At 54.0% G+C, this 24,569-nt stretch overlaps 7 protein-coding genes across 7 annotated transcripts; 3 read left to right on the top strand and 4 right to left on the bottom strand.

The window, feature by feature from the left end:
* Positions 1-135: 135 nt before the first annotated feature.
* On the bottom strand, positions 136-2,085 carry MRS44_004971 (uncharacterized protein; the record flags this gene model as incomplete). Its single annotated transcript, XM_046268684.2, has 1 exon — positions 136-2,085. The coding sequence occupies one exon, from the start codon at positions 2,083-2,085 to the stop codon at positions 136-138; it is 1,950 nt and encodes a 649-aa protein (XP_046135871.1).
* Positions 2,086-2,933: 848 nt separating this feature from the next.
* MRS44_004970 (uncharacterized protein) lies at positions 2,934-7,543 on the top strand (the record flags this gene model as incomplete). Its single annotated transcript, XM_046268686.2, has 2 exons — positions 2,934-2,972; positions 3,026-7,543. 2 exons carry the CDS (start codon positions 2,934-2,936, stop codon positions 7,541-7,543), a joined length of 4,557 nt encoding a protein of 1,518 aa, XP_046135872.1.
* A 1,011-nt stretch (positions 7,544-8,554) lies between these two features.
* On the bottom strand, positions 8,555-9,595 carry MRS44_004969 (uncharacterized protein; the record flags this gene model as incomplete). Its single annotated transcript, XM_046268685.2, has 1 exon — positions 8,555-9,595. One exon carries the CDS (start codon positions 9,593-9,595, stop codon positions 8,555-8,557), a length of 1,041 nt encoding a protein of 346 aa, XP_046135873.2.
* Positions 9,596-10,806: 1,211 nt separating this feature from the next.
* On the top strand, positions 10,807-11,793 carry MRS44_004968 (uncharacterized protein; the record flags this gene model as incomplete). Its single annotated transcript, XM_046275510.2, has 1 exon — positions 10,807-11,793. The coding sequence occupies one exon, from the start codon at positions 10,807-10,809 to the stop codon at positions 11,791-11,793; it is 987 nt and encodes a 328-aa protein (XP_046135874.1).
* A 639-nt stretch (positions 11,794-12,432) lies between these two features.
* Positions 12,433-14,324, top strand: MRS44_004967 (uncharacterized protein; the record flags this gene model as incomplete). The annotated part of the gene is made up of 2 exons (XM_046272054.2): positions 12,433-13,538; positions 13,592-14,324. 2 exons carry the CDS (start codon positions 12,433-12,435, stop codon positions 14,322-14,324), a joined length of 1,839 nt encoding a protein of 612 aa, XP_046135875.2.
* A 194-nt stretch (positions 14,325-14,518) lies between these two features.
* On the bottom strand, positions 14,519-15,612 carry MRS44_004966 (uncharacterized protein; the record flags this gene model as incomplete). Its single annotated transcript, XM_065622395.1, has 3 exons — positions 14,519-14,656; positions 14,709-15,520; positions 15,570-15,612. The coding sequence occupies 3 exons, from the start codon at positions 15,610-15,612 to the stop codon at positions 14,519-14,521; spliced, it is 993 nt and encodes a 330-aa protein (XP_065478467.1).
* Positions 15,613-16,557: 945 nt separating this feature from the next.
* On the bottom strand, positions 16,558-19,694 carry MRS44_004965 (uncharacterized protein; the record flags this gene model as incomplete). Its single annotated transcript, XM_065622394.1, has 5 exons — positions 16,558-16,928; positions 16,988-17,934; positions 17,986-19,338; positions 19,386-19,481; positions 19,549-19,694. 5 exons carry the CDS (start codon positions 19,692-19,694, stop codon positions 16,558-16,560), a joined length of 2,913 nt encoding a protein of 970 aa, XP_065478466.1.
* Between the last annotated feature and the right edge of the window lie 4,875 nt (positions 19,695-24,569).

Genomic DNA, 24,569 nt, shown 5'->3' with positions numbered 1-24,569 from the left:
GGATCCGGGTATCATCATGTATAACTAGTAACCTCCACGCATGGGCTGTCTGATCTTTGTCTCCGGTAAGCGAGCAATAACGCCTTTGCTTTTTTTGATAATGAAATTCCAAGCGCCTTTTTCCCCCACTGCATCTTACATCCGTCTGAACGTGTTGGCACTGGCGCTTCGCCGAGCACCAGATCGCTTCTCCCTGGGTGGGGGTGCGGCTTCCTCCTCCTCTCGCTGCTTCTGTTTCTTCTTTGACTCAGGAACAAATGACACTTGCCGCTCGCCGACGACCTCTCCTCGGGCCTTGTTGATCCGACCCGACTTCTGCTGTCTCGAGCCAAGTGCAGTGTCCTTGACTGTTCGGCCCTGGTTGCTGGTTGACGACACCCGCATGACCACATCGTCCTTTGACTTCTTTGGTGCCCTGATTTCATCTTCTCCCATATCGTCATCACTAGACTCCTCATCAGAGTCCTTGCCTTGATATCGAGTCGGAGCCTTGGGATCGACTGGCTGGTCCACCATGGTGCTGGGGTTGAGAGCTCGGAATTCTCCGCTAGTCTCGTCAATGGCAAAGGCCTCATCCTCGAACAGCTTGCTGAATCGGGAATCGCCAAGAATGCCAGCCTTGGTGTCGACCTCGTCTCTGTTCTCCTGCTTCTTGAGAAGCTTGTCCACCAGCCTCTGGTTGACCTTGACCTTCTTGGTGCCCCTGATTCTGCTGGCACGTTCCTTCTCGACCTTCTCCTTGATACGCTTTGTCCTCTCCTCTTCCCAGACGTAGGGGTTGGCGATCAACCTAGCTTGCTCGTACAGCTTAGATGCCACAAAGTATCCGTGCATGTATGGCCGGAGCAGGTTGGTCTTTCCAATAAGATGAGCCAAGCTCAGCTGCTTGAGCTCGGGCAGCGTCAAGAACTTGTAGTTGTCGTAGGTTTCCGTGTGCACCTCTTCTGCCATCTCCTCGACCATGTTGTCCAGGAAAGAGCACCATTTAGGCGCAGGGCCAAGCTGAGGAACGAAGAATGCATGCTGTTGTTTGCCTTCGTTGGCAGTCAGAAGCATACCCGTGTCCTTGCACCAGGCGACATCATTGATGTCCACAAGAGGCTCCACGGATGTCCAGGGGTCTCCCGTCGTCTCATCCCAGACCTTGATGATACGCTTATCGGCAGACAGAATCTTCTTTTCTTGCGAAGCGGTAGTCATGTGAATGAGTTTTTGAACAGGGAAGCCATATCCTTGATCCTTCTTCATAAGGGGCACTGGCCGTCGTAGGTCGAAAATCTGCATCATGCCACTTGACGAGCCGGTGATAATGGATAGGCCTGAAGGGCTAAAGTCGAGCGCGGTGACCTCGCCTTCATGGCCTCCGAGTAGGGCAACTCTGGACTTGGAACGTGGATCCCAGAATTCGACAGTTCCTATTGAGGTTCCAAAGGCCATGAGGTTGTGGGTATTTTCTGCGATTGCTGCAGTGTTGACACTGCCAACCCCAATACCTCCCTGCAAACCACCTCCCGTCATCTCATCATCGCCACCAACCTCGATCTGGTATGATTTCATGAAACGTCCCAGTTCTAGGTTCATTCGGAAAACTTCGCCCTTGCCATCGGCATCTAGGCCAACAGCCGGAACAAGAGCTTCAGTAGACTGCCTATCGTAGACAAGATCGCGACCATATCTAGGAAGACGGACTTCAGTGTGACAGCCCATAGGGGTATGAAATTCGAGACGGCGATCGGTCTGAAGGTGAAGAGATTTCGAGTAGTCGGACGAGAGAAGGACGAAAGAGTGGTTGAGAGAGTTGGTGTGGCGGGCGAAGGACAGCGACAGCTGAGGTAGGTTGTGAACGTGGATCTGCGGCTTGTATGTGCCAGTGCTCATGATCCAATCGCCATCCTCGCTGACCCGGATACAGTTGCTTGCCTCCTCGAACTCAAAGTCCTGCAGGAGCTCGACACGGTTCTGGTACTCGGCATCGTTCTTCAAGCTTCGCTTTCTGCGCCGGGCAAGCCAGTCTGGAAGGGGGCGAGCTGTAGAAGCCCCCGAGATTGTGTAGACGGGAACGGTTCCCGGATTGGAAAGCTTCATGGCCGCGAATCGCAAAACGAGTCGTGAACAAAAAGCTTGGTGTTGAAGGTAATAGGCAAGTTTTGCGATTCGCGACGGGAGCGCAGGGTCTCAGAAAAAAATCAAGGTGAAGAAAAACTGCGCCCCACATCCACGGTGAGCTCGGTGGCTTCGGTGAAGATGTCCCCGCTCCTATCCGTGGTCGGCCACTCGAGCTCCGCATATCCCGGCCCTTCGGGATTGGTCCCTACGCCCCTGTTAGGTCAACCGCCCGAGCGCTGACGTCCCCTAAGATCCAATCCCCGACCCCCTAAAACATCCCTGGCCAGTCCCCTAGCTAAGGTTGAGCCCGGCTGGTCGTTCCGCAAAGTCCCCCCATCCCAGCTGAGGCTCACTGGCCCTGGCCCTCCGCGACGGGCAGCCTCCACCGAATTTCCATCTCCGCCATCCTGCGCCTGCGACATCATCAACATCGAGCTGACCGACAAAGCCACATCATCATCAAATCTACTCTCATGCCGATACTACTTCGACCAGCTCTCAAGGCATAGCCTCTCTCTTCACCAGTATCGGATCCAAAATAGCCACGACGATCGAGCGACTGTAGCTCTCCGTGGCGCCATCCCCGAGCTGCTCGGCCCTACACTCTCGCTCGTTGAGATGGAGTCCGGGGAGTCGGCTGCTCCAACAACCATCCTTTTCACAACGATATTCAGAGGATCTCTGCGTTAGCCCGTCGGTCGCAATCGTGTAACAAGACCGTGCTCGAGCCTCGAGACGAAACGACTTGCGCCTCGTCGCGGTACGCTGTCGTACCTTGAGCCGCAATTCACGGCTTGCGACTTCGGGGCGGCGAGCAAGTTGCCGAGATGGAGACCGGCGAATATGAAACGAATACCCTGTCGATTGTAGGTTCTGGACGCCCTAGAGCTTATAACTTGCTAACTCGGCCCTCTGGTAGAATAATATCGCGTCCATTGCCTTTCGCATCTACGAGCCGTCCCCCGACCAATCCCAGAGCTTCCAATCTTCCGCTCTTGAGATCGAGAGCATCCTTCGTGACCAAGGACGACTCGTCTCGTACGATACCAATCGACTGGGAATATGGGTTTTTCAAATCGTGAGCAAAGATGGCGCAACCGATGCCGTCAGCCCTGTCCCAGGCGCCACCCTCGAAGTTTGCGGATACACGCTTGGAATGGTGGAGGAGGGCACACTCGAGCCTATGGCCCTGCAAAAGAGCCGCATCCCGGGAAACACTACTCAAAATGCTGCGGCGAACCCTCCCTTGGCCAACCCTGCTACGGACTCGTCTCAACGGAACTCGATGCTCTCGCCGACGCAAGCCATGGGCGGAAGCTTGCAAGAAGGAGATTCGCAGTTATCAGCTCAACCCACTGAAACCAAGGCGGCGCAGCCTGTGCCAAAGACTATTTACGAGAATTTCATCGTTGCAATTCTTTTTTCAGTATCATTCGCGTTCTGCAGCCGATCGATGGCTGTTCCGCTCAACTATCGAACTGTCTTGATCCCTCCGTCGCTAGGCGACGCGAGTGAGCAAGAAAGGGGCTCTCTGCTAAGCGATCCAGTTATTGGAACATTCAAGACTTATCTCACAACTACTGGCTCTCTCATCATCAGCCTGTACTTTTCATATTGTAGAAGTATGGCATCAGTGGAAGACGCTGTTTCAACGGATCCGATTTCGCCGAGCAGCCCGATCCTTGCAGCCCCCTATGGAGTTCTGGCGACGAAACAGAGTTCAAGCAACGGCGATCACGTCTCAGCGGCTGATCATAGCTTATCTCAAACACCAAACACACAAGCATTGGCCGTTAGGACAGTTGCAGATGCCCAAGACTCCCTTTGGAAGCACTCATGTCTCAGAGCCCTCCAGCACTGTGGACTTAACCCTTCCAACTTCAAAGCAGGCTCCTGGATTAATCTGCTGGTTTCGAAGCCAACCTGCCCAGAGGCGGAAAATGACCCAAAGCGGACACGCGCGACAGTGCCTTGGCCAGGGGCTCTTTGCTTCCGGAAAAAGCCACTGGAGGTTTCGACCACTTGCCGGATAGGAGATACGATGCTGAGCGGGCATGAGGAATGTCATGACCCCTTGGGGAACGCCCGAGGATGGTTCAACTCGACGTCAGAAAGGGAAGAGAAGGTCTCGAAACGAAAGGCAGAGCGAGTGCTTGCCATCCCAAGGGAAGTCAACAGTGGCGATACCCAACCCCAAAGAATCAACGGGCAATCCCCCTTGACACTCCGACGACCCAGCACAGCGGCTGCTGGGGTCATGTATCCCACACCTCCTGATGCGATTCAACAACATCTCGGCGTGACACCCTCAATAGACGGGACAATATCAAGTCCCGGCAACCCACCTCCAACTGCTGCTACTATTGACATCGATACCGCAATGCCAACAGTGACGCCAATGGCCGACGCCGATAACGACGGGTGGGATGGGAATCACGAGGCGAAGAGAGATCGAAGCGACAGCAATCTCCTGGGCGAGTCTGAGAATATCTTGAGCGATATGGGTGAGGATGTCTTTGGCGACCACAACATTACAGAGGACGACTTCGACTTTTTCGATCAGCCTGACGGCAACGACTTGGACATCACAATGGGAGACCTACAGCCAAATCCTATCCCGCCGCCACCTCAAACTTTGCCCCCTGTGGTAGTCAAGCAGCCGGAGCCTCAAAAGTCCATCGAGGATCATACTGGACCCAAACCGAAACCCGGGGTTGACGATTCTGTCTTTGCCAAGCCCGAACTGAAACATGCCCGAAGTTCACTAAACGACGATCATCGTGCTAAACCTGAGCGGCCCAACTCTACCAAACGAGGATCAAGCCCTTTCGACCCAGCAACAGTGTTCAAGCGCGTCCGGGCGTCGTTAAACACCCCTGTGCAAGATTCTCGTAATCCTTCCCCAATCGCTCGCCGGAAGAGCAGTATCTTTGAAAAGGTCGAGTTTGATCCAAAGCTCCCTTTGATTAATAAAAAATACGAGCAAGGTGGTGCCTTTGACTTTTCAAGGGATCAGGAGGCAGAGAGGCTGAAGCGCGACTCCAACACTCTTTCGGATGCCGAGTACCTGGAACGACATGGGAAGCTGAAGCCGAGTATGAGGAAACTGTCACTTCCTGCCAGCACTTTCATCAAGGGTTTTACAGGGATGGAAGTCTCTAACAACACGAGTCCTACGAGGATAAACGGGAACATGTCGGGCTCCGAAGGCAGTGATCTCGAGTCTGATCAAGAGGATTCGAGCTCCATGTCAGGGGGTCCTACTTCACCAGTCAAGTCAAGTGTGAAGCGGGCGGTTGTGGACGACGATATCCTATCTCAGGCTACATCAACGAAAGAGGCGGAGCCGAGCGAAGAACCCACCGAGGAGCAACTTGCGATAGAGTTGCCAAGACTGTCGAAACCGGAACCTCCTGAGTTGCTGCTCTCTCGATTCTTTTCAGAGCCAGAGCCCCTCAATGTTGATGTCGGACTCTCAAACCAGGACTTTGTTGAGATTGCACAAATCATTACGGAGCAGGCGGCCACTGGGCGCTTAGAGATTGGTATTGACCACAAGGCCGACGCAACGACTGGGTTGGCGACAATAAGGGGCCAGGAAGTCAATGTTGCTCGCACTTCCCTGCAGCTTCTCCACAGTGTCGTTCCCTCCAGCCTAGGGAGCGCATCGCCAGTTCGGTTGAAGGGACTCCTCGACATTCTAGACCTTCCACTTGTAGGACAACCAAATCGTCTCCAACCCAGACCAGCTCCAGGCAGAGACCCCAACTCGGAACAAATGCGGCCCAACAACTTGTACCAGATTCCCGTACCCCATTTGGAAGTTCGTAGGTCGGAGACGAAGCTATCCGTGCTTCCCTCGTCAGTATCGTTCTGGGAAAGTCTTGGACTGGCACCCTCATGGGGCACCAAAGACATTGCCTCGCTCTGCATCTTTCCAGGGTGGAAGGGCATGGCGGATCATGTGGGAACATTCCTCGACCGTCTGAAGAGCGTGTACGAATCTCTAAAGCTGGGCACTTTCAACAAGCTAGTGCTGTCTGGGGAGATGAAAGATGGTGTCCTGCCGTACGAGGTTGATAGGATCTCGACCTCTCCGGATGCCACCATCACAGGCCATGGTTCTGCCCTTGTTGAAAGTATGGAGGTGCTTCGAGGTTCCTTGTCAGAGTGGAAGTCCAAGCAAAAGAACCTGGTGATTTACTTTGTCTACTCACCCGACAACCCGGCCTCTATCATCGAAGCATGCACGGCCTTCTACCGCTGCTTTGATGAGTATAGCGATTTGCTTGCAACTCGTCGAGAGACTCCACAGAATGAGTTGGTGTTGCAACTTGTGTCGTCGGACTTGATATCATCCACGACTTGTCTTGTCGTGCCTAGTCCCACAGAGATGATCAAACTCTGTATGGAAACGTACGATCGGTGTACTTTGTTCCTGGACCCTGAGTTCGGTGGCCCTACACCCGCTCCAGCGATCATGCTTGAGCAGCCTCTGCCTCGCATCATCGATTTCAAGCTCGGGAGCACACCCTCTCAGTCTCTTATGCATGAGAACTCGTGTCTCCATGTTGGATACGCTGAAAGCCTGGACGGGCGGTGGATTACAGCAGCATGGACCGACAACCGTGGACAACAGCAGGCGACTGCTTCCTACTCTGTCACCAGGACAAGGACTCCTGACCGATCCACAGCTCAACAGAAAGCGGCCATCTTGGTTGAGATCTGGGCAACAACACTGGCCATGATGTCGATCTGGAAGGTCCACTGGCGGGTGATTGTGACCAAGTCAGGACCCATGGATCAGAGAGAAGTTGAGTGGTGGCAGACAGCTTCCAAGTTGGATGACAAGGCCTCCTTCACCATGGTGTTGATGACGGTAGACACCAACCCATCTCTTCAACTTATACCACCAACAGTCAAGATTCCTCACACAGCAACCTCGGCATTCTACTCGACACCCGTGTCGACACCCCAAGCCAGTATCGTCTCGCCGGAGCAAACTACGACACCAGCAACTCCAATGCGTGATAACAATGCCCCAGGTGCTACGCCTGGCGCTGAGAGTGCCGGTGAGGCAGATGGCGACTCGTTCCTCATCGACGCCACAGATCAGACTTGGGGTGCTGTAGTCGGACACAGATTGGGCAATTCTACTACTCTGCTCGAGGTTCGACCAGCACTGGTGAGCGGCTACCTAATCAAACGAACCGGAACGAGGATCGAAGACCCGCCGGTGGTGATGGAGGTCAACCTTGTGCATACCGAAGCCACCCCACGGGCGTACGAGCCCCTACTTAGAGAGATGCTGTGCTACTTCAGGGGCCTGGGGACGTTGGCCAGGGCGCGAGGCGTTGTGGACCGTGAGATGGATGTGAGACCCTGGCACATCGCGGCGGCCGAGAAAGGCGTGCGAGCGCTGCATCTATTATTATGATTCAATACAGATACAGTACAAGTACAGGCATTGGGAGGCGTCACTCGATCGATAGTAGGCGGGTGGGGGGGTGTTTTGCTGGTGTATGGCGTTTCTAGCAAGTAGTTCTGGTGCATACAATTGGATAGGTAACTCATTATCATGCAGATAAACCTCGAATATGTCATTTCTACTCGAGTTTCTTGTCTGGCAATTCTCGTGGCGCAAGTTTTGAAAGGAATGTATGTGCATGTATTGGTGCATGAGTATCGTACTCTCGTCGTTGATGTCGTATCCTCAGAACTAATGACCGTAACCTCCGACTTAAACCACCCGTGAACAAAGGAAAGGGGGTAAAGGAGAAGCAAAGACACAGCCAAATATACACTCAAAAACATGTTGCAAGATTGTTGGTCAATCTGTCAGTCTCGCAACTGTGGTTTCCTCCAAAACGTATCATGAAGATTCAAACAAGATCAGTCAAGTAGGCAGAAGGGAAAAGATCAGATAAAGAAAAACATAGGAAAAACATGATGACTGTCGATTCACTTATTGCTCCCCCGTGGAGAGCTTCTGTACTTGATTTGAGACTCACTTGAGCCTCTAGTGAGGGTGCCTTCGTGCAGTGAAGACGAGACTCCAGCCTCTGCACATGGCAGCAACATCTTGGAACGGCATAGTTAGTGGATGGTCGTAAAACACGAGTCGATTGAGCACTTGGGGATGGTACAGACCCTTAACCGGAAACCCGGGGGGTGTATTCGTTTATCGGAGGTTGTGTACTGTCTCTCCGATATTGGGTGCTGTCGAGTGTAGAGGTCTTGGACCTTGACCCCCCGGAATCTCGTCAGGCTGGGAATCGTAAACGTGAAGTAGTCCTTAGGTACGGCCATGGGCCATGGGATTGATCCATTCCTCAATTTGAGGATTGCAAAATGCTGAACGTGGTGACTAATGCCGGAATGTAAATTGTTGGTATTTGAACGTGCTTGTTGATATCGGAACGAAGGTAGGTAGTGTGAACGTATCGGTTTAGTTGTTGAAGGACTGGGAAGCATGGCCAGTGCCACCTCCTTGCTGCGGAAACAGCTTCCTCCGCAGGTCCGAGCCCATGATGAGCCCGGCAGTAGTCCCTGGGTACTGGGGAAGCGGGTAGATGCCAAAATGCTCCGTCGTCTCTGGGAAGCCAAAAAGGCCGTCACCCGCGGTGTCAGCGGTGACCCAGTAAGTAGGGGCCAGACCCCCATCTTGGGTCCAGTTCCGGCCGTGGTTCCCAGGAGGAAATGTCATCAGCTCGTGCTGAGACCAGCCGGCTCCCATTGCAGCGCCGTGGGTGAGGTAACTCCGCCGCATGTTTGGGTTGTCGTAAACGTCAATGGATGTCCATTGGTAGTTCGGTCTCCTGATCCAGACAGACTGGACCCGGACCGAAGACAAGTCAAAGATAGGCTGGAGCTGCTGCTCTTCAGCCTGTTGACTGAACGTATTTGTGTTGCTTGGTGTCTGTACAGAGGAGCGGCTATACTGGCCTTGGGTGCTCCAAACCCCGGTCGACAGAGAGCTGCGTTGGGCCCAAGTATCAACGGTCCCAAAGTCGATGCCGGGGGTGTCTTGAGTGTAATCATATGGCTGATAGCCATAGCCATTTATATTGTTGGGGTCCATGGTGGTGAGGGTTTCAGGGGTAGGGTGCTGTGCATGATATCCTGTAGTCGTGCCGAGATGGTAGAGGTTGGAGCCCGGGCTGAAGAGCGGTTGACCGCCCGCCTCAGGAGGCTGGTATGTTTCAGTAAGAAGGGCCCCAGAAAAGCTAAACGACGATGGTGTGGTGCTTGCGATAGTCGAGTATGAGGGTGTATTCACGTTGCGTGTACTCCCTGCTGGCTGGCTGGCCGAGGCCTGAGCGGATGCAGGGTGCCCTGTATTGAGCCGCTTCCCGTGTTTGAGATCTCTATCCAGATCTGCAATGAACTCGGGACGAAATATTTCTTTGAGTAGCCTGGACTCTTTCTTTCTAGATGGGTTGCGTTGTCGAGCCTTTGTCATCTCCTCCACAGTCGGTTGCGCAGTCATGTGGTTGGGGCAGGCTTGGAGAAGTGAGAGTACATGGCACCATTGGGGGGCAAGTGCACAGTGGCATTCCCAGGAAGCAGTTCAAGAGGAGCCTCGTTGCCAGTCCCTACAGACGGGGCGAGGTTTAAAGCTCAAGTCGGGCGTATGTGAGAAGAGGGGGAGGAGTGAAGGACGACGCCCATAATTGGATAGGTAAACGTTAGAAATTTATCAATGCAAGGACATCCCCTCTCCCCCTCAGTTTCTAGAGCCTCACCTTTCTACTCAGGCCGGTAGATAGCGTCCGTATGTAATTCCCAAAGGGAGACGGACGCTGCAAGGTGGACTAGGCAACCTGGGGGGGTCAGCAACGGTCCTCCTATGCAGGGTTTGAGGGCTGTATTTGGGGCAGCCCGACCATATAATGACAGCTTCGAGCACAATACCTGCAAGCCCGAGGGCTTCGAAGGTCCACGTGTTGCGCTTTGCTCCGCGTTGAGCTTGTCAAAAGCAAAGTCCCAAGGCTGTGAGAGCCTGATGCTGCATATCGGCACCGCAGAATCACAGTGACAGGTCAAGAAACGGGAGAGACAGCACATGTGATAGGTTGATAGCCCCGGCAGACTTTGTAAATTCCCATCTTGCATGCGTTGGTTCTGGTCGCATGACGTCGCGTTGCAGGCTGGGAGGCGGCTGGGGATTGCACATTGAGACCTATCGTACCACACTTTGAATCGAAATGACAATTAGAAGATACGGCGGTTGAAGGGAGATGGATGACGTGGCATAGTTAAGATTTGACTCGATCTCCTCGCTGGAAAGACAAGAAAGTGTGGTGATAATCATGGTCATTCGTAATCAGGCTGGCTGCAAAGTGAGGCGAATAGGAATAGAAATGTGGCGGCATGAGACCCCCTGGAAGACCTTCCCAATACGCCAATAAAGTGACTACATAAACTCAGCCCCGGCGTCCCTCTTTGCACTTCGTTGCCGACCAGTCAATGTTCAAAAGGGGTCAATGTCCGGCCGCAAACCTAACCCCTGGCACTATCTTCGAGCCTCAATGGGCCCTCATGGATCGTGAAGCTCTCGGAGCAAAGTGTCGCTTCCCGCTGCCTACCTTATGACTAGTGTACCGACACTGGTACGTCTCAATTCTCCCCAGTTGAGCTCCAAGCGACTGGAGAAACGGAAAGGTTCGGCTGACAACGCCCGGAACAGGTCTACTCGCAATGCAATGCCACAAAGGGAGAATCACTATCACGGGTCTATCCACCGAGTTCAGCTCCGCCAGGCCTTACAAAATACAGGGGGGTTTCTCCCTCCACAGGTCCACCCCGATCCATGCCATAGCCCTATTCTGGAACCAGTCCGACGGCGGATACATTTCAATCGCCTTTGTAGAAAAGGCCTTTGGGTCTCTGGTTCCTCGTGGGCATAATGGCATCCATCTCATAGTCCAAATTACTTGGCGTTTGGCCATCTTCGACAAAGGCACCGAGACGAGTCACTTGCGAGCGGTATCCGAGTTGGACCACGATGTCGTCTTTGGGCGAGGAGTGGGTTGCGGCAATTGGAAGGATTCCCTGGCCAGTCAGCAGCCATTGTTCAACTCCTTCAACCATCTAAATTCCTCCTGGGAGGGCTGGCTTAGGATCGCTGCTGTTGTCGAGCAGCTTATAAGGCTGAGTCATTCAGAGCTCAGAAAGAAGTTTGAAGATGTTCCTTTTGTCAAATCCCTTGCCTTGAGTTGTGGCTTTATCCTCGAGGGGGAAATGTCTGCCAAGACCTGGGCCAGCATACTCTGTCAGCGTATTGAAGCCATCAAGCATGACCGTCAGCCAGCGGTCAACAATTTTCCCCGACCCGTCAGGGCTGCAGCTCCAGACACTGTATCACAATCCGAGGAGACTGAGAGTTCAATCAGCACCGGGTTAGATGCGGACGACCTGGTATATGAGGTGTCTTCGCCTGACAGCTGGATCTTCGTTAAGAATTCGTCCCCACAAGCGACGATAGAAGACGGTAGCCCTGCGCAAGTCGGCGGAGCAGAGACGGAAGAGTATGGAGAACCTTGGTTTAATCAAGGCCAGATGTCCGAATTTGACACAGATCCGGGCCATAAAGAGTGGGAGTGGGATAAGGATAGACAACGGTGGAAGAGACGGGGACGGAGTGGGCTGGAGGAAACGGATTGGTTCCCAGAGTCTTTTGCATAACTCTCTCTTTATTAATCCTTCCTTATGTTCATCGGGCAGAATGCACGAGTTATTGCCCGAACAAAAAAATGGCGAGTTTGGAGGTTGATCAATTAGTGTCGTTAAGTTGCTGTGTTCCCAACTCCAATTTCCTACCAAGACTGATATTGTAATGATGGAGCTATAGATATAACAGGCGCATTTACTTCAACTCAAATTAATTCATTTTATTTCATTTTATCCCATCTTAGCAAAAACATTTCAATGTTTGTATTAATTAAGACGGATGATTGCCGCAGGAATCAAGCAACAGCGTCTATTCATATGCATCTATCGGAACGTGATACCCAAGTAAGCTAGACCCGCTATGACGCCCTCTGTTTTTAGCAACATTGCCTCGCCTCCCGCTTATGTTGTCCATCCATGGCAAACCAACATTTTATGACTCACAGCTAGAGTCATCCTTATTGAAGAGTCGTTGGAGCCTGCAAGGCTGAACAGGCCAAAGTCTAGGACTGGCTGGTGGTTGATAAAAGTACAAAGGGTTGCCTCAGTCAGGAAAAAAAAAAAGTTCATCCACAACCAAACAACTAGACCAACGATTTTTCGCGAAAAAATGCTCCTCGAGCAATACAACAAATCAACAACAAAGATACAACCATGGAAAAGAAGTCTTTGGTGAGCCTCCCAGATGATCTCATCCTCGACATTGTCGAATACCTCGACACGGCCCGCGACGTCGCCCACGTCGCGGCCCTGAGCCGGCGCACGCAGGGTCTCATCCACCAGGACGGATGGCGCACCTTTGTCAAGACCCGGTTCCCGTCTCTCGATGTGCCTACTGGTCTGGGCACCTCATGGGGCATGCTTGCAGATCGCGCCACGTACCTGGACAAGTGCTGGGAGAAGCGCGGCTTTTGGATGAATGTGCTGTATGAGAAGAAGCAGCAGCCGGGAAGATTTCAGCGAAGGGTCAGTGGAAGCCAATCTGTGCTTTTTCATTCCGTCCTCGATGCTCGTCTATCATCGTCACATGAGGATGAGATCATTGCTGCGGGTGTGGGTGAGAACCTCTTGGTACGGGTGAAGCCGGTGGATAAGCGACAGCCAGATGTGTGGCACCAGCTTCAGGGGCAGGCCCTTGGCTACCGAGCTGGAACTGGTGATGTGACGGCAGTTTCGGTGATAGAAGATGAGGAAACTGCAGGTGTCGTGGTTGGGAGGGCCAACGGGGATATCCAAGTTCTCTCAGCCAAGGACAACTTTACAACTCCCTTGAGAAACCTCAAGCCAGCAGACGACACCCTCCTCAACCATGCGTCTGATCCTATGAGGAAATCTCCAGGACAGCTCGCAGTATCTTCTCTACAGTGGCACTCCCAAAGCAACCTTCTGGCGAGCGGCAAGGGCTCGGTCCTCACCCTTCACGACCTAAACACCTCGGAAACAAGCCCGGTGGCGTACTACGACTTTTCCCAAGCAAGTCCCAACGACGAGGCATCACTCCTACGCAGCGCCAAATTCATGAGCAAGGACGTTGTGGCCTGTGCTCTAGGTGGAAGTCGAAATCCTCTTCGCTGGGGACAACTCACGCCGACGGGGATACAGTTTAGCAATGCTGCCACCAACCCAAGGCCGCTTGATGACGCTGCTGCTCTCACAGAGGTGAGACTGGGAGAAAAGACGACGATCCGGGCCATTGAACCTGTCAGGGGTGGAGGCAACGAGAATCTGCTGTTAAGTGCGTGGGATGACGGGACATATAGGTGAGGATATTCTCTGATATACACCTCGAATCGAGTTGCTAACCTCTGGTCAGACTCTTTGATATCCGCACCCCCTCGGCCCAGGACGCCGTCTACCGGGACCGTTTCCAGCCCTACGAGGCCGGTAGCTCCCTCCTCGTCTACGGCACAGAGCGTTTCGTCGCCGGTAGCAACACGGCCCCGGACATTCGTCTCTTTGACTTTCGGTATCCCAAGCCGTACCACCACACGACGGCTCTCCCTTGCTCGGCCCAGTGGCCTTTTCCCAGCCAAAAGGACGACCACAAGATGTGGAGATCGGGTTGGGCTCCAGAATGCCAGCAGTGTCGTCCTGCAGACGGAACGGCGTGTCCGTGGCATGGCTTATCGAGGCGGAACTACTGGAGACCTGATGCCACACTGCACATTGGGAGTCCGACATTAGACAGAATCTACTGCCTAGCCAAGGCGTCTGATTTATCAGAGACGGTCTACTGCGGCCTCCGCGGTGCCATCCTCGAGATGAACCTCCACCTCACCTCAGACGCAGCCTACGACGAAGGCCCTCGCACGACGCCAGCAGGATGGCGAATGGGAAGACCGGGTGGCAAGATTTCGCTGATTGAAACAGGCGTGAGCCTCTGTCAGGCAAAGGAGTGGTCCCTCGACAGCCGCGGCGTCCCAGAGCTGATCGTCCAGCGGCCACAACCCCAAGCACAACAGACGGGATCGCCGGATCAGATGAAGCGGCATAGACTGGACTCGGCGTTTCATAGACTACAGGATTTCCAACAGGCACAGGGATGAGATACACGAAGTGAAAAGGAGAACTGGCTTTTTTATGGACAATGGAACGGAGTTGGGCGGGATTTTTCGTGCATAGATTCTTAGATCAAAAAGAGTTGCGGCAAACTCTATAGCGCGCTTATAGATGCGTCTAAAACAACATCAACAGTTCTAAAAACAAATCATACAGGTGAACCATCTCTCTAGGTCTAGCTCTATAGCTTCGACTCTGGCACAATCAGCGAGAGTCTCTCTTTCAGTGTAGTCTCTGCCTCCTTCTCGATCCTGCTGACGAGCTCATCACAGGTAGGAATATCATGAATCAAACCGATAACCTGTCCTGTGGTCCAAACCTAGAAATCAAAGTCAGTAATTGTTCCTTTTTCTGAAAAGAAGAAAACTTACTCCGTGCTCTGTGTCTCCGTTGATAAACACCTCCTTGCCTCTCTTACCGCTCACATACGGCGCAATCTCTGAAAACTCTCCCGTAGTGCTCTCCCGCTCAATCTTGAGCGCATCCTCGGCGACCTTGTTCTTGTACAGGCGGCTCGTATTCTTCCACCGACGCAGCAGCAGCGTCGTGTCAGTCTCTTGCGCGCGCACAATCTCCTCCTTGACTTTAATATGAATAGGCGCCTCCTGGGTGCACATGAAACGCGTGCCCATGTTGACGCCGCTCGCGCCGAGGACCAGGGCGGCGGCGAGACCTTGGCCGTCTGCGAAGCCGCCGCTGGCGATGAAGGGCACCTTGAGGGTCTGACGCGCCTTGCTCAGGAGGATAAAGTTTGTAATGTCGCTCTCGCCGACGTGGCCGGCGCACTCGAAACCGTCAATGCTCAAAAAGTCGACGCCGAGCTTGATGGCGCTCTGGGCATGGCGGATGGTGGTGCACTTGTGCAGCACGGTGACGCCGGCCTTCTTGAGCTGCGAGATGACGGGTCCGGGAGAGTTGCCAGCCGTTTCGACAATGTTGATGCCCTCGTCGATGATGGTCTGGGCGTAGGCGCCGTAGTCAGGAGGAACCATGGCGGGCAGGAGGGTGATGTTGACGCCAAAGGGCTTGCGCGTGAGGGTGCGGCAGCGACGGATCTCGTCGCGGAGGGCGGCTGGCGTGGGAAAGATGAGGGCCGTGATGATGCCCAGGCCGCCAGCATTGGACACGGCAGATGCCAGATCTGCCGTGCCTACGTGCATCATGCCGCCCTGGACGACAGGCACTGATACTCGTTAGTAACAGATGTCATGGTGTTTCATGATGATACGAACCTCTGATGCCCAGGCGGCGGGTAAGTTCAGTCGCAAACGGCATGGCGGGAAATGTCAAAGATGACGTTGCAATACAAAAAGACAAGAAATAAAAATCGCAGAAACAAAGATCTACAAATCAAGTCTATAACAGCAGGCGGAGATGTATGATTAATACAGAAAAAAAGACCGAGGCTGATGTTTCCAGAAAACAACCTTGACACCTCGGGATGCCGAGGCACAGGAACCAAGTCTCCGCTTATCACCACCTTGTCACTTGTCAAGTTCGCCCTCCACTCTCGGCTCTTGTTCCCCCTTCCCCTCCCCACACTCGGGCGCTCACATGCTTCTCCATCTTGCCTTGCATCTCCGTCTCCGTGCGTGTTCCTTTGTGGGGAGATGGAGACGGGGGATCCATCCCCCCGGCGTGCACGTACCAGCACCACCAACCTCGTCACATGATGGACTTGAACAACACCTCTCCTCCTATTACCTGCATGCCCATACTCTATCGACTTGGCAGTGTCTTGCCAAACAAAACTACGTCAACTGACACCATTTTCAGGTCGTGTCACGAGTACAAGTCTTACACCACGTACCTAGATACACATGCTCGGTCTCACGTCAAGCATCGAGTCTAGTTTAAACACATAAATATCAACTGTTTCTTGTTGTCTCCCAACTGCCCTACCCATCTCATCCACAAAGCACCCAAGTAGCTAAACCATACCTAGCCTCATCATGTTGATTTGTCATCAAGGTGACTCGAACCATGTCCGTCCGTCCAAAACGCCTAGTGTACACGATAATCCCATGTCGTAAACCATCATGACCTCAAATCACAAACAAACCCGCCCAAATTTTGCTGTGAGCCTCGACAGGTGTCTGCACCGCACCTGTCACCATTGCTCCCTTCAAGCCAGACGCCAAGAAATTCCAAGGGTATTCATCCCAGTAGCCCTGCCGTCCTCAACGAAACCGCATCAATACTGCTTGGTTCAGCCGCCGTTCAAACCGGAGGAGTTCTCTCTCGCGGCTTGTCAATCAAGTCCGCGTAAGCGTCAAGACTGGACCCCATCACCTTGACAATTTCAAAGATGTGCGTTCCTTTAAACGTCTCAGCCCAAAGCCGAACCACCGCGCTGGCCAGCTGTCGAAGCTTGGCGCTATCGCTCGTTGCCGACTCGTTCGGTCCGTGTCCCGAGTTGGGTCCCGCTAGCGAAGGGTCGATCGGAACCGCAAATTCGGTCTCATCCAGCATCCGCCGTACCATCTCCAGGAGGTTCTTCTCCTCTGGCGAAGCTGTAGCGTCGTTGGGCCCAATCGCCGCGATGGTCAGGAGCCACTTGGCTACCAGAATAGCACATTCAAAGTTGCACACTGTCAAGCAATGGTTAGCAGGCTGATGAAACAAGAGGCGCATTGATGTCATGACTCACGTGAGTGTTGAATGCTCCATTCGGCCGACTTTGTCCTGGCCACATAGTTGACGCCCGCTTTCACCAACATGGACAGCGCATGGATCGCTTGGAACACTGCCCGGTGCAGTCTTAGACTTCGGACTAGCAAGGGGGTCCTGCTCAGGGCCGACGCCACCAAAAGCGGATCCCTGGTCTCGAGCGCGGTAGACGGAGTCACATCAGTATACAGCCGGATGTACGCTTGTCGAAGCAGAGCCGTCGCCGTGAAATCCAACGTCCCGCCCTCGATCGAGTCCGACACGCTGTAGTGACCCGACTCGGCTGCCCTGAGCTGATGCTGGTCCTCGAAACTGGTCTGCCACACCCGCAAAGCCTGTGACACCTCCTCCACATCCTGGGGCTTCATCGTTCGGTGAATGTTGTACGGAAGACCAGTTGCAAACGATGTCTGCTTCAACAGATAGATGTGCTGGATCAGCGCGTGAATCAGAACATAGCTTCCGAATGACGACAAGTGCTGTGGGAGCCCTTGGTTCGTCCGTCCAAAGAGTCGCGAAAAGGCGTCGTGCAAGGTGAGCTCGATCATAGGCGTCGACTGGCGCATTTCCTGCCATTGCCAAGCCGACTCCGCCCTCCAGAGTTTGCCCCGTTGCGGCAGTAGAAGGTTCAACTCTGATGTCAGTAACAGAGGCGGCATGTTGTAAGCGATACTGCAGAGGTTGAAGAAACAGTAAGCAACAAGCTTTGTCCGCGTGGCAGTTTCAAGTCGAATCCAAGTCTCCCAGTCATTGACAGCACTCTGGCTTACTTCGGCCACAAGTCCTTCTTCCCGAATCAAGATGGCCAGGTTGCTCTGCAACGACAATGCTTCGTGAAGAATCGTCGGTACGCCCCAGAGGCCGACGGCGAAAAGGAGCAAGACTGCTTGAATTGTCTCGATTCTTGCCTGGGGGGTGTTGGGAGAGCTGCACATAATGGTTAAAATAAATCTCTTGCTCGACACACAAATTACTTACTAAGGCTCTCGATGCGTATCCTGGGTTGCCGGACGCTCTGACTGGGCAGATGCAAACGAATGGCGGTATGTGGCACTAGGCGAGGGTCTAGTAGAATGAGGACTGTAAGCCGCTGCAGTTGGCAACAAGGCATGAACCTCGGAGATGCGCCTCCGTCGAATCTGCTCCATTGCTACCGCCTTTGCGGCATACCACAACGCATAGCCTCGGTTCTTCTCAAAGCGGTATTGTGCTCCCACGGCCAAAATAGCAAGCAGCAACTCGGGGGCAGCTTCGGCGGGCGAGAACGTGGGAAGGTGCAAGAAGGGCAAGTGTTCGTGAAGACCACTAATGTAGCCCTCGAGGAATCTCGTCAGAGTATGCCGAGACGGGAACACAAAGTCATTCGGGAGAACGGCAGAAAATTCATCCAGTCTGTTCTTGATCACGGTATGATCGGCGACAGAAATGCGTAGCGCTGATGCCCGAGCTGAATCATCAAGTCCTCGGTTTGCAGGGTCCGCCGAGTCTCGCGCATCGGCCGGCATGTTCGGAAAGCGTCCTGGGAACAGTGCCGACTTGGACGATCGGCGTTGAGCTGCGCCTCCTTGACTTCGGGACCACATCATCTGCTGCTCGGTTTCGAAATTGGGAGGGAGGAAATGCGAAGAAGAGGCGAACTCGTCCAGGAAAGGGTTATAGTCGTCATAGGAGCCATTGGGAGGCTGTTGGGGCACATAACCAGATCCTAGAGGTTGGTCTTCTCGAGGTCGATCAGTCGTATATGCCACGATAGTGTCGCCATAGCTGCTTTTTCTTCGAGCATCTGGGGAATGTGGTGGAGGTGCTCCATTGGTCGGTCCCTGGACGGCGTTGCCTGAGCTTGCGAGGGCGGCGTCAGACAAGAGATCGAGATTGCATGCTCCGGGTCTGGCCTGTGCGCGCGGATCTTGGGGACCCTGAGGAGGCCCCTGAGGAGGAACTGGTCCATGGTGGAATTGCTGCGGTTGAGGCAACGGCTGTTGAGGTGGTGCAGGTCGCGCTGCGTTGTGATGCTGTAAGGCTATGGCCTCGGCGCTGATCTGACCTTCAGATACAGAGCTCTTGTGAGATGCAGTGGAAGTATTAGATGACAACTTCCTGGGGCGGTTGTTATCCTTGCTACCTTCATTGAGGTGCACGAGCTTCTCGTGTCTAACGAGAAGGTCCCTGATGTCCATGTAAGCATATGTGTAGAGGACTTGGGCGATGATCAGGAGTGAAGCGTGGTTAGGATGAGACATGAACGACAACAGAAAGAGAAAGAGAATGAGCAGGGGGACAACGTTAGGTAATTGTGTGATAAGTGATGAGTGAGTGGCCAGGTGGGACGGGCTGAGGAACGGTGGGATATAGCGGAACTAGAGCATAGCATAACGTACCTTCGTCCGAAGGTCTTTCCGCAGCGATCCCAACCACATGAAAATGGCTTCTCCTTGGTGTGAGTACGTTCATGTCGTTGGACATGCTCAACGCGTCTGCATCCCGAGACATGGTCAGCATATCCAACATTCAGACGAGGATCTAGTTCACATGGTAACTGACCTGAACCGCTTGCTGCAGTACTTGCAGGGCAGCGTCTTGGGCTTTGGCTGGCGAACTTCGGTGGGCTCTGGGGCGACGAGAGGCGCCGGGGGACCAGGAAGGGGACGAGGAGGAGGAGGGCCCTCCATAGACTGAATGGCAAGCATAGTGAACGCGGTTGCTGAGAAGGCAAGGCCTCAGAGCAGTCGGTTCGTTCACGTAATTCAAGATATCAAATTGTGGGGAGAAGAGTTGAGGAGAAATGGAAGAGATGGAAGAGAGGGAAAAGGCGAGACAGATTTGGAGCTGGGGAGATGCAGGCAAAGATGGCGGATTGCGGGGTGCGTTAAGGGCAGAGCATGGCATGTGGAGAGAAATAGACGGTGGCCCGTGAACGCGAGAAGGAGGGATAGGGATGGGAAGGTAGGCAATGAAGGATGGGATGTCTTCCGCGGACGGGGGAGCGTCGGATCGGGGGTTACGGGGGGGCAGACAGAGTGAGGGAGGAGGGCACGGCCGCCAAGGTACAAGACTGGAGGTACTGTAGAGATAATGGATGGGCACAGGCAAGCCTCAAAACACCCCTTAGCGCTTCCCCTCTCCTGTGCTATTTCGGCTGTTCCCCCTCTTGGGCCGCGAGGTACAGGAGGTGTGTACCCCCAGACGTGGTCAACTCTGGACGTGGTGACGGAGGTGGAGGAACTGAATCTAGCCGGCGAGAGCTCGGCTGATGACTCCGAGTCGCCAGTGCTTTATCGGTGTTGTTTCCGAGTTATCAGACGCTCCAGCTTTGGCTGTTTCGTGTCCTGACGATAAAAGGCCACGGTGTTTCTGACGACGTCGAGGTCGATCTAGGTCGTGTGCCGAGCGGCGGGAGGCGGTAGGCTCGGGCAAATGTGTGGATGTAGATGTGGATGAAAGAGGGGAGAGACCCAGAAGAACAGAAAAGATGTGAGAGGGACACAAGGCGAATGCAGAGCCAGCAGGGGACCCTCTCTCCACGGAGGAAATGGAGAAGCAAGCGAAGTGGATGGCCGTGTCAAGGTTTGCATTCCAGGTCTCGGTTTAGCACCCGACGAACTGGCTCAGGATCGGGCTAGATGGAGAGGAGGTGGATGTATGATGAGATGGATGGGATGGAACCCGGGGAAAAGAACCTGGGGATTCGTGAAAACCTGGGGCGAGCAAGGAGGCTTCTGGGAACTGGAACTGGAATCTCGGGGTGGCAGAAGCCGAGTGAGAGTTGACGAGAGCCAGAGCCGGGTCAATGACTGGCTACCTAGGTGCTGGTGCTAGGAGGAGGGATGAATGTCTCTCCTCGCCAAGTTCACGGCGAAGGCAGTGGGCGGTGGTGTATACCGAGTGAGCTGAGTGACGAGTAAGATGGCTTGCCACGTCGGTGCGCCCAGCGTCTGAAGGGACCGAGTTCCTTTCCGCGGCACGGGGGCGTCTGTAGAGCAAGGCCGTGACAAGACCAGGGCAAAGAGGGGAAGAGAGGAGGCAAGATGGGAGCTCGAGATAAGTTCCTAAGCAGGAATGGTGTGGCAAGGTACAAGAGTCGTACCGTCAGAACTGTGCACTGTAAGAGAGGTGTCGAGGATGGAGTTTGCTGCCGAGTTAGGCAAGGTATGACGGCGTAGCGCGGGCGCAAGGGCCAGGGCGGGGAAATTGGAGGTGGAAGGAGGGACGAGACCCCCAAGGTACTTCCGCCTTCTCCGGGGGGTTAGGCGGCGTAGCGGTATCTAGCGGTTCAAGTATCCGTAGGACGAGATTGAGTCGGCAGACAGGCGGTTACTTGAGGTGGAGGTACGTAAATGAATGCATCAGCTGTGCGCACGCACGAGATAATTATTAATTAATTCCCGTCGTAAAAAGAAAGTGTGGAGAGGGAATAACCAAGAGTGTGAGTGGGTGAATGCATCAATCTGGGGAATGCGTCTCCAAGGAGCCACTGGATCTGCGTGAAAGACAGCCACAAAAGGTGTGGAGGGACAAAGGGACAGGAGGAAAAAGAAACGTGAGCATGAAGGATTACCCAGTGGACGGCAACCATTGCTCCATAGGCGCGGCAAGCAGAGGAGATATCAGATCAGCTATCAAAAGTAAAGAAGCAGTCTGTGCAAATCTGACAGAGCCGCCGGCCACAGCCATGTCGTTCCGTCGCGGAGATGACGGAGTGCAGAAGAGTTGGCCGGAGAATCTCTGGACTGCGCCCTACGCCAGCAAAGTTGACAACCTTCCTACGTACTGTACCTTGGCTACCTGAACCTCGAGGCAACGTAAGTAAAACGGCAGAGCCAAGCTTGTGGCGGAGTCAAGGGCTGGTCTCTGGGTCTAGGCCGCCGGGGGGTTTGGGGGTGTGCTCACATTGGAGCTGGAGCCCGTCAAAAAATCCCGGGGCGAAAGCCGCAGAGCAGAGGCGGAGGCACATGCAACGACGAGAAATCTGGGCAGTCCTGGGCAGACCTGGGCATGTGTCGATTCGTGCATTCTCTGGCAGCCACAGCACGCAGGGGGATGGTACGAAGTCGAGGTTTCCAAGGCAAAGAAGCAAAGATGGATGGTAAACAGCTGATGATTCGTGGCAGCCATTCCAGCTGCAGAGCTGTAGCTGTAGCTGTAGCTGTTGCTGCTGTTATCGGTACAGTAACGGCGGGATTTGTAACAGTTGCCGGCCCGACGTCCGTTCCTTGGTGCTGTCTAGGGCCGCTCTTGCCGTTTTACCCTTCCCCAGCGTGTCCCCCCATCTAGCACAGGCACAGCGAGCACTGCAGGCAGGTCAAGCAAGGTGAAGGAGGGAGGTACCTCTATTGTACCGAAAATGCCCCCATGGGGCAAGTGCATCTGGGGTCGAATCTCCGCATTCTGGTTTGGAGACTTTGTCCAAAATGTCCCACTTGGCCTTCTGGGTCCCCCATGCAAGCAGGATTTTTTTACGTGTCCCTGTCGCGACCCCGGCCAATGAGACACTTGGCAATAGGCCCATCGTCAGGCTACCTGGTTACGGCAGGTAAGGTACTTAGCACTTACCGACAATGGCAGTCGCCTTACCCTGCCTCTTCTGGAGTAAAGGCGAAGAAACCCAGAGGTCAGGACACTGAGTTGGCTGGAGAGACCGCTGCTTTCCCCTGGACGCCATGACGATGTTCCCAGCTCTTTCCTAAGCTTAGTCTTCCCGCCCAACCGCGCTAACCTTCCGTTCCCACTTTTTCTTTTTCGCTCTTGCCAAAGAGCCATCGGTCTTGTCATCACCACACCATGGCCAATCCATCCATCTTGGCTTCTCCCTCTCCTCAACTTCTAGTTCAGCCTATCTGCTTCGAATCATCCAATCTCGTTCAAATCCGATCCGTCATCCAGCCCTAGGCCAAACCCCAGATTCTGCATGCATCAGCCATCTGTTACAGTACCTAGCAGGACGGACCCCTTTGATTGCTTCTCCTGACCAAGATGCTGCATCGTCTCGTCCAACCTGATGATCCCAGGTATGCACTTGATGACTGGCGTCAAGCCATGGCATCTTCGTTTCCTGATCGTCGTTGTCTTCCTTGCATTATCGTCTCTCTTATTCAACCCCCTGCTTCACATACACTTATACAAGTGAAACTGTTTGCAACCTCATCCTCCCGTGCAGCTTAAACATCAACAACTTTCACAACTTTTCTGCCCAATCACGCCAAGTTCCATTCCCTCCCCACAGCCGCTCTTCGCGCCGTTGCCTCGAGACTTTGCCGCCATGTGGATGCTCGGAAGATGGGAATGCAAGCCGCTTTTCGTTGAGAGTGGAAAGCGGGGGTGAGTCCGATGCGGAGCAAAGGAGCATGAGCAACGCCATGGACATGGACTAGCCCCGTCAACGATGCAGTATGAAAAGACACAAGGGTCAAGGGAAACGAAGACGGTCTGAGGAAAAGACACTCCTGTTGGCACTTTCGTCAACACATTGAGAATCATCGTCAGGTCAAGGAGAGAGAAGGACTCAAGGCAGACACTCTACAACGTCAACTCCCCCATGTTTCCCCTTTCAGCGGTCAGAACTCAGGAGGGTATCTGAGGCAGCTGGGGTATCAAGGGATGGGCCAAGATCTCTCGTCCTCCCAAGATGATGGCAATTTGCTTCTGGTGGGCTTGTCGGTGTCCGATGCAGGCCATGCTCGCATCCGGCCAGAAGGCAAACACCTTGAGCGACAAGTACAAGACTCCAGCTCCTCCATATGCTCGCCTTTGTCTCTGCCTCCACCTGCGCCCTCCCTCGCCTCCACGCAACTGCAACACCACCACTAGAAACGGCGGCAGTCAGCCTCCACGCCAAGGTCCAGGGTCCCTGTCAACGGCCGCCTTCTGATGCTTGCCTTTATGTTGGGGGCCTGTTGTAGCGACTTTGTTGAATCAACGACGTAGTCCAGACAAAGGTTGCTGGGCTCCAGACAGCCTCGTTTAGCTGGGTACGGCTACAGACTCGGTGTGGACGGCTCTTGTCTGGCGTACCGGGCGACTGTTTACCTACCTACCTCGATCTGGTCTCAGTTCGGCGAGCCCATGAAGTTTTAGGTTCGTCCAGGGCTCGCTTAAGACATCTCATGGAGGCAAAACCTTCCGGATTCAACAGAGGTGGGAAATAAAAGTGTTCGCTGACGGACGAGCCAGGCGAGCCCAGTGACCCTTGTCAAGCGGTTGTCCATGGTTGTGGAGGTGCGGAGACCCCCATGGCCGGTGCGTGTGGGGTAGATTTTGGATCTGGCCCCCGGACTGGTCTTGCAGGCATCTCGGGCTCAACCATGAGTCTCTGCATCGTATGAGCTCATCGTCTCCTCGCGCGCCATGCCATGCCCGCCGGCGAAGATGCAGCGAGGGTGCGAGCGTGTGTACGTTCTGTTCTTGGAACCCTAATGCGGTCCCGTCCCGCACCAGAGATGGGCCGCTGAAGATGATGGGTGACAAGGGGCCATTATCCACGGCACCACTAGCACGGCTGAAGCTCTACCTGCCCCGCGTTCCAGGTGCAAGGCTTCATCTCCCCATGGGGTCGTCCTGAGTGTAAG

The sequence above is a fragment of the Fusarium solani genome (assembly GCF_023522795.1).
Source record: "Fusarium solani strain SB1 chromosome Unknown bctg00000002, whole genome shotgun sequence".
Lineage (NCBI taxonomy): Eukaryota > Fungi > Ascomycota > Sordariomycetes > Hypocreales > Nectriaceae > Fusarium > Fusarium solani.
The sequence above is the reverse complement of the archived record's forward strand: the minus strand, read 5'-3'. Positions and strand labels throughout refer to the sequence as shown.